This window comes from Microcebus murinus, chromosome 5 (genome assembly GCF_040939455.1).
Source record: "Microcebus murinus isolate Inina chromosome 5, M.murinus_Inina_mat1.0, whole genome shotgun sequence".
In the NCBI taxonomy this organism is placed as follows: Eukaryota; Metazoa; Chordata; class Mammalia; order Primates; family Cheirogaleidae; genus Microcebus; species Microcebus murinus.
In genome coordinates this window covers 55,526,023-55,545,186 of record NC_134108.1, presented here as the reverse complement: position 1 = coordinate 55,545,186, position 19,164 = coordinate 55,526,023, and the positions used below count along the sequence as shown (strand labels likewise).

Genomic DNA, 19,164 nt, shown 5'->3' with positions numbered 1-19,164 from the left:
AGAGGTGGTTGTAAGATGACAACCATGAGATATTCAAGAGCAGTAAGTCCTGAATTATGTCAGATACCTGCAGCCTAACTTCATTTCCTGATAGATATCTGATTCTCAGGTCCTGATCTTTGTGTTTTCAACTACAACTTGATTATTTGTCATTGATTTCTAATTACTTCTCTTCATTAGAGATTTATGGGGTATTCCTAATTACAGACTATACCCTGACTCCAATTAACCTCACCACAGTAACTCAAAAAGAAGTTACAGACCTCTTTCCCTGGCAGAAAACACAGGTATTTTGCTTTACTGGCATCACTAGACTCTGAGCTTTAGTTCTATGCGGTAACTGATATAAAAACAAACAAAAAGCATGAGTTTCTTATCATTACACTGAGTAAATCCAAGAAAACAAACAAAATATTTTTTGCCACTTTGTCTGAGAACTAATAAGAAAGCCACGCCTTTGCCACATAGTTGTTTGGAAATATTTCATATTGTATCGAGAATATTTTATGCTGCATTCAAATGTAATTAGAGACAGAGGCCATCAAATATTTATTTTCATATATGTGACACCTTTGTGTTCTTAAAAACATCAAAATTTGTATTTGCTCTTTTGAACTTTTAAATTTCTAGTTGTTGGCAAGTAAAATATTCTCAGACCTTGGTTAGAAACAAAACATTACCTTCATAATACAGCATGCACTTTCTACGCCCTATAGTAATAGGATTCCATGTTCAATATTTGGTTATATCAGAATTTCAGAGTGTGCTCTACAGTTCTGATTGGTGTGTCATACAGGCAGGCCCTAAAACTAAATAGATTTTAGAAAATATTTTGTGAAGCAAAGTTCATTAAGGTTCTTTATCATAGAATATTTAATAAGTTAATATGTATATTAACACTCAGAGGGTTTCAGATATGTAGAATTTCCAAATATTTTTAATTTCAGAGTGTTTTCTTAAAAATAAAGCCTGTGGCATAATTTCTCAGAAGACTACATGATGGAAAACGCTAGGTCAGACTATAAAGACTTTGAAGCTCTAACTAATACTTATGATAAAATGTACTTAATGTCTGCAAATCCATGAACTTCCTACCATACCAACAATTAGCAGAAGAGCAAACCATTCCTACAATTAGTTGACACATGGTGTCTGAATTTAATATCTAACTGAAAAAGGGCTTTCAGTAAGATTTGAAAGTTGAAGGGACAAATGGACGTGAAAATCTAGGTTTGAATCCTGAGCCTGCTACTTAGTAGTTGATTTACCTTAGGTAAGTCGCAATAACTTTACAATGGGGATAATAATAATAATGCATAACTGAAATTTGTTTCTATTAGAGATAAAAATTTGCAAACTATATAACCTAGTTCTTGGCATAAAATTATCAGTAAGTGATCATTTTTTAATGAGCATAAAGTCATCTAAAAATTAAAACATAATAAATAGCATTATTCTTTACTATTTTCCCCCAGGGCTTTCTAATATGTTTGTTAACATCTTCCTCTTAAGAGCCATCATTCCTCTTCTTCAGGCAAAGTACCAATGAACTTCTCTATACCCTTTCTCAATTAATTTCTCTTGCTTGAAAACTCTTACTTGTCTCCATTTATCTAATTCGCATTCATTCTACAATCCCGTTTTCTGATGTCTTTTATTCTAGGATGATTTATCTCACTACCTTAGGACATTTTTACTTTCCTTTCTCTGGCATCTAATAGCTTTTTTATCTATACAATTTATTCCTCGGGCACTTACATGAAAAACTTCTATTATTAGTTTACATTTTTCTGTACAAGTTCTCTATTCTCAGCTTGATTAAAAGGTGCTTGAGAGAAGCAACTCTGACCTAAAGCAGAGAATTTTCTTTTAAATGACAAGTACTCAATAAGTATTTTTTGATTTTATTGATTACAAAGGGCAGCAGCTGAAAGATAAACACAATTCATCAAGGAAAAAAAGAACTCTCAGCAGATACATGCAGTTAACTGCTACTGATTATTGATGAATAATCCTCAATGCACAAGATCTTTTTCATGTGACTGTTTTACATGCATATTCAGGAACATTGAAGCAGTCGTCAGTGTTTGATTAACTTGGGATGGGGATAGAAAGCCAGTTAGAATTTAGTTCTTTGTTATAAACCATTTTTCTATCAATGTGTTTCCACCCTTTTTGGAGAAACATAAATAGAACCAGGGCATGGCCAACACTGGATCCTCCAAACTCAAATTGTTACACTGAATTAAAAGAAACAAAATTCTAATGATTAAAAACTCTACTTTTCAATCATTTGGCAAAGCATGTATTCCTTTTTTTGGTTTGTTCTATCTTTCTCTCATACATTCAAATTTATCCAATCTTTAAAATAGTGAGAAAATACCTAAAGGGAGAATATTGAAGAAAAAATATTCAACCTCATTTCTCATACAAAATTTGTTTTAGAAAGATGTTTAAAAATAATCTTAGGAAAGGGAATGCCATTCTAAGCAAGATATGGATCCAGAGTGACAATCAGCAGTAATTATATCTAGATAGTTTTTCACAATTTATAGAAATAAAGTTTGTTTCCTAACTTAGGTCCCCATGTCCTTGCATCCCCCTATCTTTCTTGTTCCACACTCTTTTTTTCTATTTAAGTCATACAGAGCTATTTATGCTTTCCAGCATCTACATGAATCATTTTCTTTCTCCAAAATATTTCCCTCTACCCCACTTCTCTGTTTACCTCATAAATTCTCTTTGTTGACGGCATATTTGACCAGCTACATAATTTTCATTCCCAGTGCAAAATGAAAATGAAGGATCTCTTGTTTAAAAATTATTAAACATTTCAAAAGGGCACCACCAGAGCCTAAGACCCAAGTTCAGGGCCCTTTGAAGTGTTGGACCTCATACAACTCCACAGTTCACAGACCCATGTAGCTGATACATTACACATTATCATTACCTAGGTCCTAAGAAGTGTTTTTTGTTTAGTTTTTGTGGGTTTTTTATTTTTAATAATGATGCTAAAGTAACCCCCGGATATCCTAGCTTAGAATCTCTGTCGGTAGAGCCCATGCCTCAGTTTTGTAATTTTAATTATAAAAAATAATTAAATTTATTTTAATTTTAATGTACAGCTAGGGCTGAGAACCAAATTTAAAGGCTGTTTCCTTGTGACTTTGTGTTGTACTTAACAATTTACTTTTATGCCTCTCTCACTAGACTATTGTGCTCCTTAAGAGCAGATACATGTCATGTCTCATTTGTCTTTTCATCTTCATGAAATAGAACAGTGCCTGGAATATTTTGGATATATATTAAATTTCTATTAATTATTTTTAATGAATGAATGATTAACTAGATAGATACTAATATGACCTCATTGTTCATTTTACAGGGAATAATCAAGGAGAAAAGAAAGTAAAGGCAGACTTATTAGATGATAATTTGAAAGTGAAAAGAGAATCTCTTAGAAAAAAATAGAATAAAATAAAATATGAGATTTGAGAAATTATATATAAAGTTATTAATTTTTTTATTGAAGGTGATTGAGACACACAATAATCTCCACAGTTCTGTGCTTGAAGAGACAATTACTAAACTTTCATTGTTGCAAAAAAGCACAAATAACGCAAAGAGATGGAAGAGTGGTTAGAATTAAGGAGAAATAATCATTCCCTGCATACATATCTCATAGCTGAATAGTAGGAGAGTAAATTTGTGGTGGAAGACTTTTTCTAGAACTACAGAGCTTATGAATGGGACCAGAATTGGAAATAATGAACCATTATTAGCATTGGTTTTGTTTGATAAATTAATAGAATGAATATAATTGTTCATAGGTACTAGCAAAGTACAATCCTAAGCATTTGCTAGTTTTAAATAGTCAGGCCTGGATTTTAACATAGTGTACAACAGTTTCCATTATATTACTTTGCTAGATGTTTACACTCAATCTAAAAGTATTATATATCTAAATAACTCATAGTTATATTTTATAGCAATAGCAATTTGGGGACGCACAACCCAACCTGTTTAATTTTTTTCTTCTTGGCACAGTGTTTGGCAAGCTAAGGCCAGAGAGCTGGCTGTATATTTTCGTTTTGTTTTGCTGTTTATTGAGGCAAAGTAAACATAATGTAAAACTCATCATTTTAACCAGTTTAAAGTGTACGATTCAGTGGCTTTTCATACATTTACAATGTTCTGCAAAGATCACCACTCTCTAGTTCCAGATCATTTTCATTATCCCAAAAGCAAAGCTGTATCCATTAAGAATTAAGGAATTCACTGCATTCCTTTTTACCCCCAAACTTGGCAAGCACTTATCTGCTCTCTATCTCTATGATTTGCCTATGCTGGATATTTCTGGATAATAGAATCACATAACATGTGGCCTTTTGTGTCTAGTTTCTTTTACTTAGCATATTTTCAAGGTTCACTTATGCTGTGGCATGCATCAGTATTTCATTCTTTTTTATGACTAAATGATACTCCATTTACATATATACATCAATTTGTTTATCTATTAATCCATTGATGGACATTGAGGTTATTTCCCAAATTTGGCTATTGTGAAAAGTTCTGCTATGCACATTTGTTCAAAAGTTTTTGTTTAAACATTAATTTTTAATCCTTTTGGGTATATACCTACAAACATAATTGCTGAGTCATATGATAATTCTATGTTTAACTTTTTGAGGAGCTGCCCAATTATTTTCCATAGCAGCTACACAATTTTACATTCCCACTAGCAATGTACAAAGGTTCCATTTTCCCTATATCCTTGCCAACACTTATTTTTATTTTTTAAAATTATAACCATAGTAGTCGATGTAAAGTTGTATCTCATCGTGGTTTAGATTTACATTTTTCCTAATGACTAATGATGTTGAGCATCTTCTTATGGGCTTGTTGTCATTTGCATTTATTTGGAGAAATCTGTTAAAGTCCTTTGCCCATTTTAAACCTGTATTGTTTGTCTTTTTATTGTTAAGTTGTAGGAGTTCTTTATATAGTCTAGGTAGTAGAATGTTATCAGATATATCATTCACAATATTTTCTCCCACTCTTTGGATTGTCTTTGCATTTTCTTGGTAGTTCCTTTCATGCGTAAAAGTTTTCACTTGTGATAAAGTACAGCTTATCTATATTTTTCTTTGGTTGCTTGTACTTCGGGTGCCATATCTAAGAATCTATTGCCAAATCGAAAGTCATGAAGATTAACCCATGTTTTTTTTTTTTTTTTTTTTGAGAGTTTTATAGTTCTAACTTTTACAATTAGGTCATTGGTCAACTTTGAGTTAATATTTTCTGTATGGTTTCAGGTAAAGATTAATTTCATTGATGTTCATGTTGGCATCTAATTGTCTCAGCACCATTTGTTGAAGACATAATTATTTCCTTTCATTTTGTTGAGGATTTTTGCATTTATATTTTTAAGGTATATTACTCTATAGTTTTCCTGTGAAGTCTTTTCTGGTTTGATATCAGGGTGATGGTGGCCTCATAGAGTGGATTAGGAAGTATTCACTTCTATTCTACTATTCAGAAGAATTTGATAGGGATTGATGTTAAATTTTTAAAAATTGGTACATTTTACCAGTGAAGTCATTTGGTTCTGGACTTTTCCTTGTTTGAAAGTTCTCGATTACTGATTCAAATCTTTATTTGTTCTAGATGTATTCATATTTTTATTTCTACTTGATAGTTGTGTCTTTCCAGTAATTTGTCCATTTCATCAGGGTATTCTAACTTGTTGGTGTACAATTATTCCTATGATTTTCTTATAAACAATTCTATTTCTACAAGATCAATAGCAATGGCTCATTTTTTTTTTTATTTGAGCTCTTTCTACTATGTTTTTCTTGATTGGTCTAGCTAAAGATTTGTTAATTTTGTTGATCTTTTCAAAGAACTAACTTTTGCTTCCATCGCTTCTATTTTTTTTTTTTCTGTTCTCTATTTTATTTATTCCCAAGGCAATCTTTCTTTATTTTTCTACAGGTGGGTTTACTTTGGTCTTATTTTTCTTGTAAATTTAGGTTACTGATTTCAGATCTTTCTTTCTTAATGTAGGCATTTACAGCTATAAATTTCTTTATAGGACTGCTTTCACTGCATCTATTAAGTTTTAATGTGTTCTGCTTTTGTTTTCATTCATCACCAAGTATTTTCTCATTTCCCTGGTAGTTTCCTCTGTGACTCATTGATCTCTCTCTTAGGGACAGTTTCTATTAATTTTTTTTTCCTACAAATGAGCTATACTTTCTCATTTGCATATTTCATAATTGTTGAAAATAGACATTTTGAATATTATAGCAACTCTAGAGATTAGATTCCCTCCTACCCAGCCTTCTTTGTTGTTGTTATTGTTACTGCTTATTATGGTGGTTATTTATTTGTTTAGTGACCTGGTTAAACTAATTTTTTAAAGTCTGTATTCTTTGTCGTGAGAGGCTACTAAAATCTGTGTTTGTTAGGTTAGTGGTCCTCTGCTAATGTGACAAAGATTTCCTTAAGCTCCTGGAACAAAACAAAAACAAAGCGAAACAAAACTTCTCCTTATCTTTGTATTAATAGTTTGGCTCTTCATGGGGGCACTCCTTCCCTGTTTAGCCGTACAGTTAACAATTCTGTTCTATTTTTCTCTCCTGTTTGCATGGAGCCTGAAGTCTAGCCAGAGAAGAGCTTAGGGTCTTCCGGTGTTCTCAGGTCTTTTCTGAACATATACCTCCCTCCCCACCCCCCCAGTATGTGCATGGATTTCTAGATTCCCTTGAATATACAGGAACTTTTCCCAGCTCTTATTCCCCCTACTATTTCCTTCCCCAGTCTTTTATATCTCAGGCTTTTTAGTCAATCTATTTCTTGCCCCTGCTTTTATCTCCTGCCCAGAGACCACAGCTAATACATTTGGCTTTAAATGCTCTTGAAAAACACCACCTGTGAAGCAGCTGCAGCCCTGGGGAAACTCCTGTGTAGGTGAAACAATGGCAAATCCTTGTGCCCATCCTCTGGAAGCCACCGCACAGATTAAAACAGACAACTACAATTCTTTGCACATAAGGTTCATACTGTTTTCTGTGGTGTTTGTGATCTGCACCAGGAATGCGTGCTGTGTCTTCAAACTGCTGTGCAACCGGGGAGTAAAACATAGTAGTAACAGGGTAAATTAATATGCCACAGAGCTCTCCCACCAAAATTCTGCAGTTTTTCTCTTCACAAAACATCCCCTGGTTGTTATAAGTTTGTATTAGATTTCAGACTTACTAAAAAATTGATTCTTGATATTTTTTGCCAGTTTATTCATTGCTTCGGTGGCTACTTTTTAATCTATAATGACAGAGTTAGTTGTAACTGGATAGTCTATAAAGTAAAAAATATTAACTATGTGGTCTTTAAGGGAAAATTTTCAGACTTCTGTTCTACAACTCTGTATGCAAAATTTATGTAAAGGCTGGGGTGCGGTAGCTCATGCCTGTAATCTCAGCATTCTAGGAGGCTGAAATGGGAGGATCACTTGAGCCCAGGACTTTGAGGTTGTAGTGAGCTAGGCTGACACCACTGCACTCTAGCCCAGGCAACAAAGCTAGACTCTGTCTCAAAAAAATTATTTTACCTTAAAATATTTGTTTCATGAATGCATGGGTGGATGAATTGGTGGATGAATGGATGGACAAATACATAAAAAATATCTTACATTTATATTTTAGCATAAGGTAGTCAAATGCAAATATCTACATACATTGTGTTAAACTTCAGATAAAAACTTAAAATTATATTGTCTTAAAAGAACATGGAAATTCATTGATCATCTTTGGAGTTGCCTTTTTCACTAAGAGGTCACTATTTCATACAGGAATGGTGGTAGCCCTTTAAAACTAATAAACATTCCAATTGAAAACATTTGTATTGGGGATTATTTCTATGATGTTGATTAAGTTGTCCTCCATCTCTTGGTCACGTCAAACACTATGTGTTCTAACTCTTTTCAGAAGTGGTTGCTTATTAGAATAACAAGTTCATAATTTCTTTGTTAAAGAAACATTTATCTTTGCTGAAAATCTCCCTTTATTCTGCTTATACTTCTCCATCAGCATTAATGAGATTTCTTGACTGTTTTTCATCATTCAAGAAGAATACCTTCTATCTATAAATAAACTTAAACTTACTGACAAAATTTTATCTAATAGGAATCTTTAGTTGCCTGAAATGAAATAAAAGTGATATTAAGCAGAGTTGAAAAGAATATTAGGACAAATAATTAATTCTTGTTGACTTACACTATCTAGTAAAGGAAACTAATTTTTAGCCTCAGGGCTTAGATGGGAGCAGGACAGCAGGAGAGGATTGGGGAAAATTCGAATAAAGCATAGTCTAAGTAGAAAGAGCAGAAGGATTATCCTTTGTTCCATCACCTTAGTATTACTATTCATGGTAATGACCTTTCATCCTTAATCTCTCTTTTAAAAGTGTAACTCTCTACTCCTCATTTTCTTGAGCATTCTTTAAACAACTCAGAGTAAGATGTGGAGGTCTGCTTCATTTATTTATTTATTTAGTTAGTTAGTTAGTTAAAGTACCAGTTCTACAGTTTTTATGAGCCAACTCACCTTCCTCAAGAACCAACTCCATTACTGCCCTACCTTTCTTGCTGCCCATTCATCAGCCTTCTATCTTCAATCAATGTCTTAACATCTGTCTTGATTTCCACACTCCTTGAGAAACAAGTTACCCTCTCATTATTTATAATTTAATGCCTTCAGTATGAGGGCAGTGATAGGTTATAGAGTCTGTGAACATAAGGCTCAGAAAATAGAAGGAAATAAATTATTCTTGGGAAAATATGAACTGCTCAATTTTGTTTTAATCTCCATAACCTTATTTGAATCTTATGTTATCATTATCATAATCGTTATGTCTTTTTCATTTGGCCCATAGGAATTCTATTTTAAAAAGAGAGTTTTTAAAGAAAAGTTAAGTGCTATTATTAATAACTATATTTCTTAAATGCTTTGATACCCATAAGCAATTTTAATTTCAGCTAGTTGCCTCAAACCAATTTTAAGAGTTTTTTGTTCATAAGGATGAATTCAGAACCAGACACAGGTTACCTGAATATCTCTTTCTATTTTCCCAAATAAATGTTTTGAGGACCACAGTGTCATATGTTCTGAGATTCACCAGAATGCTCTAAAATAAGACACACAGTACTGTTTCTCAAAAATGTAGTCTGTGGAAATATTAAGAAAGCAAAGTAGACGCGTACATAATAGTACAGGATAATATAGAATAGGTAGAGATTTCAAATTCATCACTAGATTGGGGATTTCATGACGGCAGGGATTTTCTGACTTGTTTTGTTTCGTACTGTTCCTTGTATATCTAACACCCAGAATAGTCCTTGGACAGAGTATAGGAGTTCGCACATGTATAAGTTAGTTAGTTAAGTCTTTTCATTGTCATAGGGGATATTTTATACATATAACATTAAAATTAATTTGCATCTTTATGTCCTTGTGTTTTAAATAGCATGGGTAAGACAATGATAGCTCAGGGTTAACATATGAAAAAGATAATTAAGCCCTAGGTAAGAGCTGAGAGATAGATGAATTATATGCTTTTAAAGATTATAAAAAGTTGTATTATATTTAAATAAAACATTTTGTTCCCCTCAACCTGAAAACATATTTCACTTTTTTGGAGCTTCATTTTGAGTTCATTCTGTGCCAACTCCCAGTCTAATGCAGATAAAAAGACATGAGTTATTGGGTTCCTTAAAACTGGGGTTGATAGTAGAAATGCTGACAAATCCTTATTACAGATGCCAGTGGAATGAAGTACCTTTACCTCTAGCAAATGCTGATGTGGAGATTTAAGACTATATGAGAAATCAGTAAAGTTGCCCAGGAGAGTTTTATCATATTATTCATTGAACTCAGTATGTGATACAGTAATTGCTTCTGGTACCATTTTTCTTTTTATTACATGAGGTTATTATTTATCCTGTGCCATGTGAAACAGAAAAAGAGAGTTTAAAGGAGAGTCATAACTTGATGTAAAACTATCTTGTGACACAGTGGAGCTGGAGATAGGAATCACAGCATGAAAACTGTGTCTTACTTATTGGAATTAAATACCAGAAGAATGATGTTTGACATTGTAGAGATCCATTAATAATAAAAAAATGCACTCAGACCACATATATTTTTTCTGGTGATGTGCAAACCTGTTTAATATATATATCTAAGTAGGCTTTTTAATCTCACAGGGATCAATAAATTTGCCTATGACAGAAGTTTTCTTATTTACTTATAGATGAAAGAAATCAAATTAATAGGTGGGATGGCTAATAGTCTATGTTGTATTAATAAGATTTAAATAGCATAATAATTTTACAGTTATTTTGTTCTGTTTTCATTCTTTGTACACATATATCCCTCATATGCCTCACATACTCCTAACCAATCACTAACTTCCATCATATTTTTCCCAGTGTTCAAGTCAGATTATGTGAAAAATATACCATAAATATTTTGGAACAAAATTTAAAATGAGACAATAATTTAATAATGCAAACAGAAAAAAAAAAGTATTTTTAGAAACTCACATATTGCTACCTAAATCTGATGGGCTAAATATGTGCTATTTTCATAAATTCTTATAATACTTGTATGTTAAAAAGATATGCTATTATTAGAAAATAGATAATTTGTCATTTAGAAAATTCATTTTCTGCATTACATATCTACTTCTTGTTTTCTTCTATAATGTATTGTCTTCTATAGTGTTGCCTTGATTGTATTGTTCAATCAATAATATCATTTTACATGTAAAATAATATAATCCAGTGCTAATCTCAGTTGATTAGAAAAATAATAATAAAGCCATACAACAGGTAATCAATTATCTAAAGATCTGTGTACAGTTTTTCATTTAGAAATGATCATTAGGATTATTTAATAGAGGAAATATAGTGTGGTGAAAAGTGGTCCAGCCATCTGCCTGAGTTATGTCTGACTGTTGACCTTGGGCAAAAAAATACTTAGGACCTGTCCTTTCAGTTTCTTCATTTGTAAAATAGAAATAATAATATTACCAACCTCATTAGTAGTTATGGAAAATAAATAAATTAATCCAAATAAAGCTTGGGGTTTGCCACATAGTAAGTGCTTGAAAAATATTAAGTAGTTCTATTGTATAATCCATGGAGCTTGACAAATTGTCAGTCTTTGTTGTTCCTTTTAAATAAATATTCATGTATCTATTTATTTATACATCATAAACTAAATAAAGCTACAATATAAAGTCACTAGTGTTAATCTACTATACCTACATGCTTCATTTGATCCCCATTCTACCAATCCAGAATTCTCTGGCTGTCCCCTCCTCTGCATGGGGAATATGGTACTCTTCTCAAGTCCTAAACCCTCTGTACATGGCTTAGAGACCTGAGGATTTGTTACCACCATACCTGAGTCCCATAGAGGAAATTACTTGTCTCAATTTTTTCCCTTCAAGTTCAAGTTACCCTGGATTCCCCAGTTGACCAGAGTAATCCGCTTCTATATGATTCACTTCAGCAGTCATTTTATTTGTAAGCCTGCTATGTGCCAAGTAATGTTTGTGCTTTTGGTGCAAAGTTAAGTAATCATCTTTCCAGATATCACTCATGCCTAGTTCAGAAGATACACACACACACACACACACACACATATATGTATATATCTCAGCTTCTTACCCTTCTATTATAACAAAGGCTTGTAAACTATGACCTATGGAAATGTGTTATCTAACTTGAAAGACTAGCAATCCAGGAAGAGTAGAGAGAGAAACGGGTATAATAACTCTATGGGTAGAAAGGCATTACATCTCTCATATTTTTAGTACTCTGTGTACCCCTGGGGAATAAATTTTATATGTGAGCTCCTGGTACATAAAAAGTAGACAGGGTTCTAACTCTCCTTTAACATATGGTAAGCACAAATATCTAGCTTTGAATGTAGTTACAGATTAACTTCTGATTCCTGTATGTTTGATCTAATTCCATTTAAAATTCCAGCATATTTGGTTTTCTCCCACATAATCTTATGGTATAGAAAGCAACATAAAATAGTGGGAAAAGTATGTATTGTGGAATTTCGAAAACCTAAGTGCAAACTTTTTCTTTGACTCTTATTAACTATGTGATCTGGGAAAACCATTTAACCTTTCCAAACATTTTAATGGCAAATGAGAATGGCCCCAACAAGATTCCACTGGAGTGTATGAAAAGATGTTCAGCATCATAAGGCATTAGGGGATTGCAAATTATAACAACAGTGAGTTACCACCACATACCACCACATAGGATGGCTGAAATTCAGAACACTGAACACCAAATGCCGGTAAGGATGTGGCACAACAATAAGTCTCATTTCTTTCTGGGGAGAATGCAAAATGATACAGCCACTTTATAAGAATTTGTAAATGAACTGAAAACTTATGTTCTTTAAAAAAAAAACAAAACAAAAAAACAGCACAGGGATGTTTATAGTAGCTGTATTTATAATTGCCCAAATTTGGAAGCATCCAAATTTTCTTTAGTGGGTGAGTGGACAAATAAACTGTGTTATATTCACATAATGTAATATTATTCAGCACTAAAAACAAATGAGCTATCAAGCCATGACAAGACATGGAGTAAACTTAAAGGCATGTTACCAAGTGAAAGAAACCAATCTGAGAAAACCACATAAATAGAGGAAATTCACATGCATATTACCAAGTGGAAAAAAAAATCTGGAAATGCTACATTCTGACTATGTGGCATTTTGGGAAAACAAAATTCTGGAAATATTAAAAAGATTTATGGTTGCCAAGAATTAAAGTGGAGGAAGGGATGAGTAGATAGAGCGTGAAGGATATTTAGGGCAGTGAAATTATTTTTGTGTGATAGTCCAATGGTGGATACATGTCATTATACATTTGTCAAAACAACACCAAGAGTGAACTCCAAACTATGGACTGTGGGTGACAATGATGTGCCAATGTAGGTTTATCATTTGTAATGAATGTCCCTATTTGGTGCTGGATATTGACAGTGGGGAAGATGGGAGATCTCTGTACTGTCCACTCAAGTCCACTTAAGTTTTTCTGTGAACTTAAAACTTCTTGAAAAATAAAGTCTAGTTTAAAATCCGTGGAAAATTATCAGGAAGCTGAAATAATAAAATTATATTAAGAAGCTGATATTTGTCAGATTACTTTTAATTAATTTGCCAAACAACTTTAAATGCATTATTAAATAAATTCAGAGATAAGAAAATTGAGGCTGGATGCAGTGGCTCACACAAGTAATCCTAGCACTCTGGGAGGCTGAGGCGGGCGAATCGTTTGAGCTCAAGAGTTTGAGACCAGCCTGAGCAAGAGCGAGACACTGTCTCTACCAAAAATAGAAAACATTAGCAGGGCATGGTGGCACATGCCTGTAGTACCAGCTACCCGGGAGGCTGAGGCAGGAGGATTGCTTGAGCCCAGGAGTTTGAGGTTGCTGTGAGCTAGGCTGATGCCACTGTGCTGTAGCCAAAGCAACAGAGTGAGACTGTTTCTAAAACAAAAAAAAAGAGAGAGAGAGAGAGAGATAAGAAAATTGAGACTTCACTAATTTATCACTAGTTTATTCAATTAATATTTGCTGAGCACTTAGTATGTTCCAGGTGTTAGGCTATGTGGTGTTATATATATATATCATATATATACATAAAAATAATATATATCCATGCTATAATGTTAATATGTACATTATATATATGCACATATATTAATGTATAGATCATATACACACACTGTATATATTTAATATATATATATATGTTTTGATCTACATTTCCTGGCTCATAACTTTCATTGACCTTGTTATAGTCTTTTGTTATAATGTTGAGTGTATCAAGCCTCAGGAGTAGCCTCAGGAAACAGAAACAGAATCTTCTCCTGCCCTCCTTTCAGCTGCCCCAAGGCAGGACTCTAATCTTCCCTGCCTTTCAGATTGTGGGTCATGCCCAATTCCCAGGAGGTCAATTACATATTAATGGTTGTCCTTAAGAAGCCTAGATGACTGAGTTCAGAGAACTTACAGGCAGCTGAACACAGAGTTTCCTGGAAGATGGCTCACCCAGGGAAGCCCTGTGCTCCTTCCCCCATACCTTGCCCTATGGCATCTCTTCATATGTATCCTTTGAGCTGTCCTTTATAAGAAACTGGTAAACCTAACTGTTTCCCTGACTTCTGTGAGAACCCAAGCAGCAGGGGCATGGGGCACACGTGGGAACCTCAACATGAGGCCACTTAGAAGTTCAGGAGAGCTGGACTTGTCTGGACTTGCAACTGGCGTTTGAAGGGAGTGGGCAGTTTTGGAAACTGAGCCCTCACACTGTGAGATCTGATGCTTTCTCCAGGTGGATAGTGTTGGAATTTGAATTAGAGGATGCCCAGCTGGTGCCTGCTGTTTGATGTGGGTGGGAGGAAATCCCTACATTTGGTCACAAAAGTTTTCTGTATTGATGATTGTTGTAGTATAAGAGCAGAAAAGAAACACTGTTTGAGAGTTTTTTCAAAACATCATGAGTTCACATGGATGTTACATGCCAGGAAAGATAATTAAAACACCAGTAGTAAACAAATAAATAAATAATTGAAGATGAATTAAGTACTATGAGAAAGTAAATAAAAGTTTGATATAGAGAATAACAGAGAAGATTCTCTTTAGATAAGGATGTCAGGAAAGGTTTTACATTTAACTTGAGCCTGAAAGGAAGGAAGGGAGTTCACCATTTGAAAAGCATTATAAATATATGTGCGTGTGTGTGTGTGTGTGTGTGTGTGTGTGTGTGTGTGTAAAAGGACTTTGAGGCAGAAAATAGCTTAGTATTTGAGGAACTGAAAGAAACAGTGTATCTAAACTTTAAGATGAGGTTGGGGAGGGATAGGTAGATTTTAAGTCCTTATGATGAATATTTTATTCATTTAGCACAGGTTTCTTGAGCATCAATGATTGCCAGTGATTTTTCTATGCACTGAGATAAATTAATGAACATAATTTCTAAGGTCTTCATACTCATGGGTTTACATTGTAATAAAGGGAGAAACATAAATGAATATATCAAAAGTAAATAGGTGGGTGTGATGGCTGAGGGCATGGTAGCTCACACCCACTTACTCCAGAGGCTAAGGTGGGAGGATCCCTAGAGGCTGGAATTTCAAGACCAGCCTGGGCAACATAGAGACCTCATCTCTAAAAGTAAATAAATAAATAAATAAATGAATAAATGAATGAATCTTCAGATAGAGTAAGGGCTATGAGAAAAACAACGGAAAAACAATGGAGAGCAACTTAGAAGGCAGAGGTAATTGATACATAGTGTGGTGTCTCTGAAGAGGTAATAGTTGAGCAGAAACTTGAATAATGAAAAAGAAACAGATCTGTGAAGACCTTAGAATAGATCCTTCTAGGCAGAAAAGAAAAAGAACAAAAACAAAAGACAATGCAAAAATCTTCCATTAGAAATGAGTTTGGCAATTTTGAAGGGCAGAAAGAAGCCCAGTGTGTCTGGAATACAATGAGAGACAGGGGAATGGAAAGCTAAGGTCAAAGAGGAAGGTATGCAGAGCCTTGAAGACCAGGGTAAACAGTTTTTATTGTATTCTAGTTTTAATGATAAGCCACTGTTGAGTTTTAAACAAATACATGATAAAAGCAGATTAAATCTTTACAAAATCACTGTGACTTTCTGTGGAGAATGAACTGTAGGACAAATAAGTGCAAGAAATGAGAGGTAGGTGGTTACTGTAGGAATTCAAATGGGAGATAAAGGTTACATGAACCATAATGGTAGCAAGGGCAGTTTAAATAATTTAGTGGGTCTAGAATACGTTTTGATGGTAGAACTTGCAGTATTTCCAAAGGATAGGTCAGAGAATTTGAGAATGATTCCTTGTCTCTTAACGTGATCAATTTTGTGAGTTGCAAAGTCCTTTACCAAGATGAGAATGATTGGTAGAACAATGGGTTTTAAGACACACGGAAAGGAAGTTGAATGTTATTCTAAATGCATTGGGAATCTATTAGATGATTTGGAGTAGAGGACGGGAGTAAATTCAATGTATGCTTCAGTAAGATTTCTTGTGCTGCTCTGTAGAGAATGAGCTAAAAGAAAGGAAAGTAAGGATGATGCCTCAGTGACTCATTTGAGTAGCTGTGTAAATGATGGTGCTATTTTCTGAAAGCAGAGAAAACTGAAAAGGTGCACAAGTTTTTGGGAAAATAAGAATTTCACTTGGGGCATGTTAAATGTGAGATGTCTGTAAGACATAAAATTATGCTGACAAGTGCTCCTGGATATGCATGCTAAGACTCACAAGGAGAAGTCTGCATCAAATATATAAATTTTCAACTCATTAGCATAAAGATATTATTTAATTTGATGTGTGTGGGTCAGATCAACTAGAGATAAAATTTAAGAAAAGGGGATAGGGTCCATAATCAAATCTTTAACGTCAACATTTAAGTGAGAAATTATAATAACATACCATGGAATATAGGCCAGATAATAAAGAGAGATCAGGATGGGGTTGATAGATAGTGGGGAAATGTGAGTTCACTGAAAGTTCTTTATGAGAGTGATGAATTTAAGTGTGGGTGTGATTAAACATTGAGTTGGAAAAATAAAAAAGACTCTTCCCCCCACCATAATATTCTGAAGTAAAAAATAAATAAACAAATAAAAAAATCCTAAGGCAGAGGTAGCTAATTTTCTGACAGATGCAGAAAGCAGTTGTGATCATGGGAAAGAGACTACATTTCAATGAAGAAGAAAATTTGGTAATGAGGAGATAAAAGGATTAAAAGATCAGCCATGTTGTATGCTTCATATAGGTGGATTTTGAATATATGGAGAATGATGATAAGAGTTAGAAAAGAGAGCAAAATTGCCATCCAGTAGGTACATATTTGAAAAGTAAAGACTTTCTTTCCCACATAGTAAATCTGAATCAGATTTCACCGGATGACAGCAACTGTAAGTAGGCCTGGTATATAGTGAGTAGCATGAGTCTCAGAGGAGCAGAAGTTACTGCACAAGGCAGGGGAACAAATAGTCTGGAGGCAGCAATGAGGGGCAGCAAAAACACCAAATGTGCCTCTGTCCTTGAGAGATGTAAAGATAACACGGAAGATAGTCTCTGAGAAAGAGGGCTAAGGCTAAGCAGTGTCTACAGGGAACAGCCCAGTAAAGCAGGAAAGAAAAAGGTCATTCTAAAAATTAGATGAAGATATAGTGCAGTGTGCTGATCTCTGAATTGGACTTTCTTGACACACAGTGGCTGTATTTAGGATCAGAATAACTGGAAGTAAGGCTAGAGGTATGTGAAACAGCACAGGGATAAGTTAGGTCAACAGGTATGGAAGGAAGATAGGATTAATCTTGATTATTTCTGAGGTGAGTATAAGCAAGCCAACCTGATGTCATGTCCAAAACTCCTTTAGATATGCTATCCCTCCTGGGATGACTGTGGTTCTCCAGGCTTGGGGAAGAGGGTGATCACATTCTTAGATGGACTGGCTTGGCAGCTTCGTAAGCCTTTTCACTCCACAATAGCTTTCTCTAAGAGAGCAGAGGTTTTGCCCATGATGAAATAGTAGGTAGAGGGCCAATTGCACCCTGGTTTATTCATAGCACATTCTGCCATACCATGTTTCATGTGCCCCCAATAAAATATGCTAATGCATGGATTCTCTTTGCACTTAGTTAAATATACAGATTTTTTTTTTTTTTTTTTTTTTTTTTTTAGTATATACAGCCTGATTTGCAAAGCTTCACAGGATTTGGCTCCCCAATCTGCTTTCTTCCTCATTTTGTTTAACCAACTTCCTCACTTACTGGATGTGACTTCAGTTGCATGTTGGCTATGATCCTCTTCCTGGCACACTCCCATGTTATATTGGTCTCTGGGCTTTTTAAATGCTGTGTCCTTGGCCTGAAACACTCTTCTTCTAGAATTTCAAATGGCTAGACTCCTTCTCATCTTTTGAATTCTACTTTATCTCTCAGTTCCTCAGAAAAGACTTTCAGATATATTACTCAATTTTGTCTTATCTTACCAAGTACCTTACAGTTGTTCTCTATGCTATTGACCTATTTTTATAATACTTAGCAGCACCTAGGGATATGTGTTCTGTTTGTTTAGCCATTTATTATCTGTTTCCTTCTCTATATCATGAACTTCATGACTCAGGGATTTCTCTTTTATATAGAGGACTGGCTCACAGTAGCTTCTCCATAAAATTATGTTGGATTAATGAATAAGCACTTGATAAATATTTGTTTCCTTCTCTATATTTTGAAGTAAGCTAGTACTTTTTCTATTATAATTAAATATGGCAGTTGTAATTTTCATGGTCGTTAGTACAAAAGGTGATAATATATATAAAAAGTCCTCACTCCAACACTTAGCATATAGTAGGAAATTAATCAATGGCTTTTTTTTCATTCATTTCATCCATATATTCCACTGAAACAGGACACCAGATATTGATTAAATGGTATAATTCAAATCGAGATATTATAGTTATGGTGAAATTAAATATTATGTATTATATATTATATAGCACATAGCATGTCATATATTATTTGTTAAATGTGATATAAAATATATTCTATAAGGTATATAATATATCATATTTTATTATGTAGTGATGGTGGGATTATTATAGCTAGATATTCTCTTATAATGCACAAATATTCCTTAAATAATCTATCTTCCATTTTAATATTCAAAACTATACTAATTACAATAAGAAGAAAATAAAGTTGACTGTTGTCTTAAATTAATGAGAAATGTTCTATCTTCTAGGAAAAGTTCTAATTCTGATAGTAAGTTTTATGGCTAACTTGTTTACCTTTTTCCTTTATGTTCGATGTTTCCAGGAAGAACCCTATGTCCTGTTTAAGAAGTCTGACAAACCTCTCTATGGTAATGATCGATTTGAGGGCTATTGCATTGATCTCCTCAGAGAGTTATCCACAATCCTTGGCTTTACATATGAAATTAGACTTGTGGAAGATGGGAAATATGGAGCCCAGGATGACGCCAATGGACAATGGAATGGAATGGTTCGTGAACTGATTGATCATGTAA

At 34.0% G+C, this 19,164-nt stretch overlaps 1 protein-coding gene across 3 annotated transcripts in view; it reads left to right on the top strand.

Moving 5' to 3' along the window:
- Positions 1-19,164, top strand: part of GRIK2 (glutamate ionotropic receptor kainate type subunit 2) — a 616,372-nt gene that overhangs the window by 416,344 nt on the left and 180,864 nt on the right. For all 3 annotated transcript variants that reach the window (XM_020287070.2, XM_076003095.1, XM_076003096.1), the window contains one exon: positions 18,954-19,160. In XM_020287070.2, the coding sequence (XP_020142659.2) occupies positions 18,954-19,160 (207 nt within the window). The remainder of the gene's footprint in view (positions 1-18,953; positions 19,161-19,164) is intronic.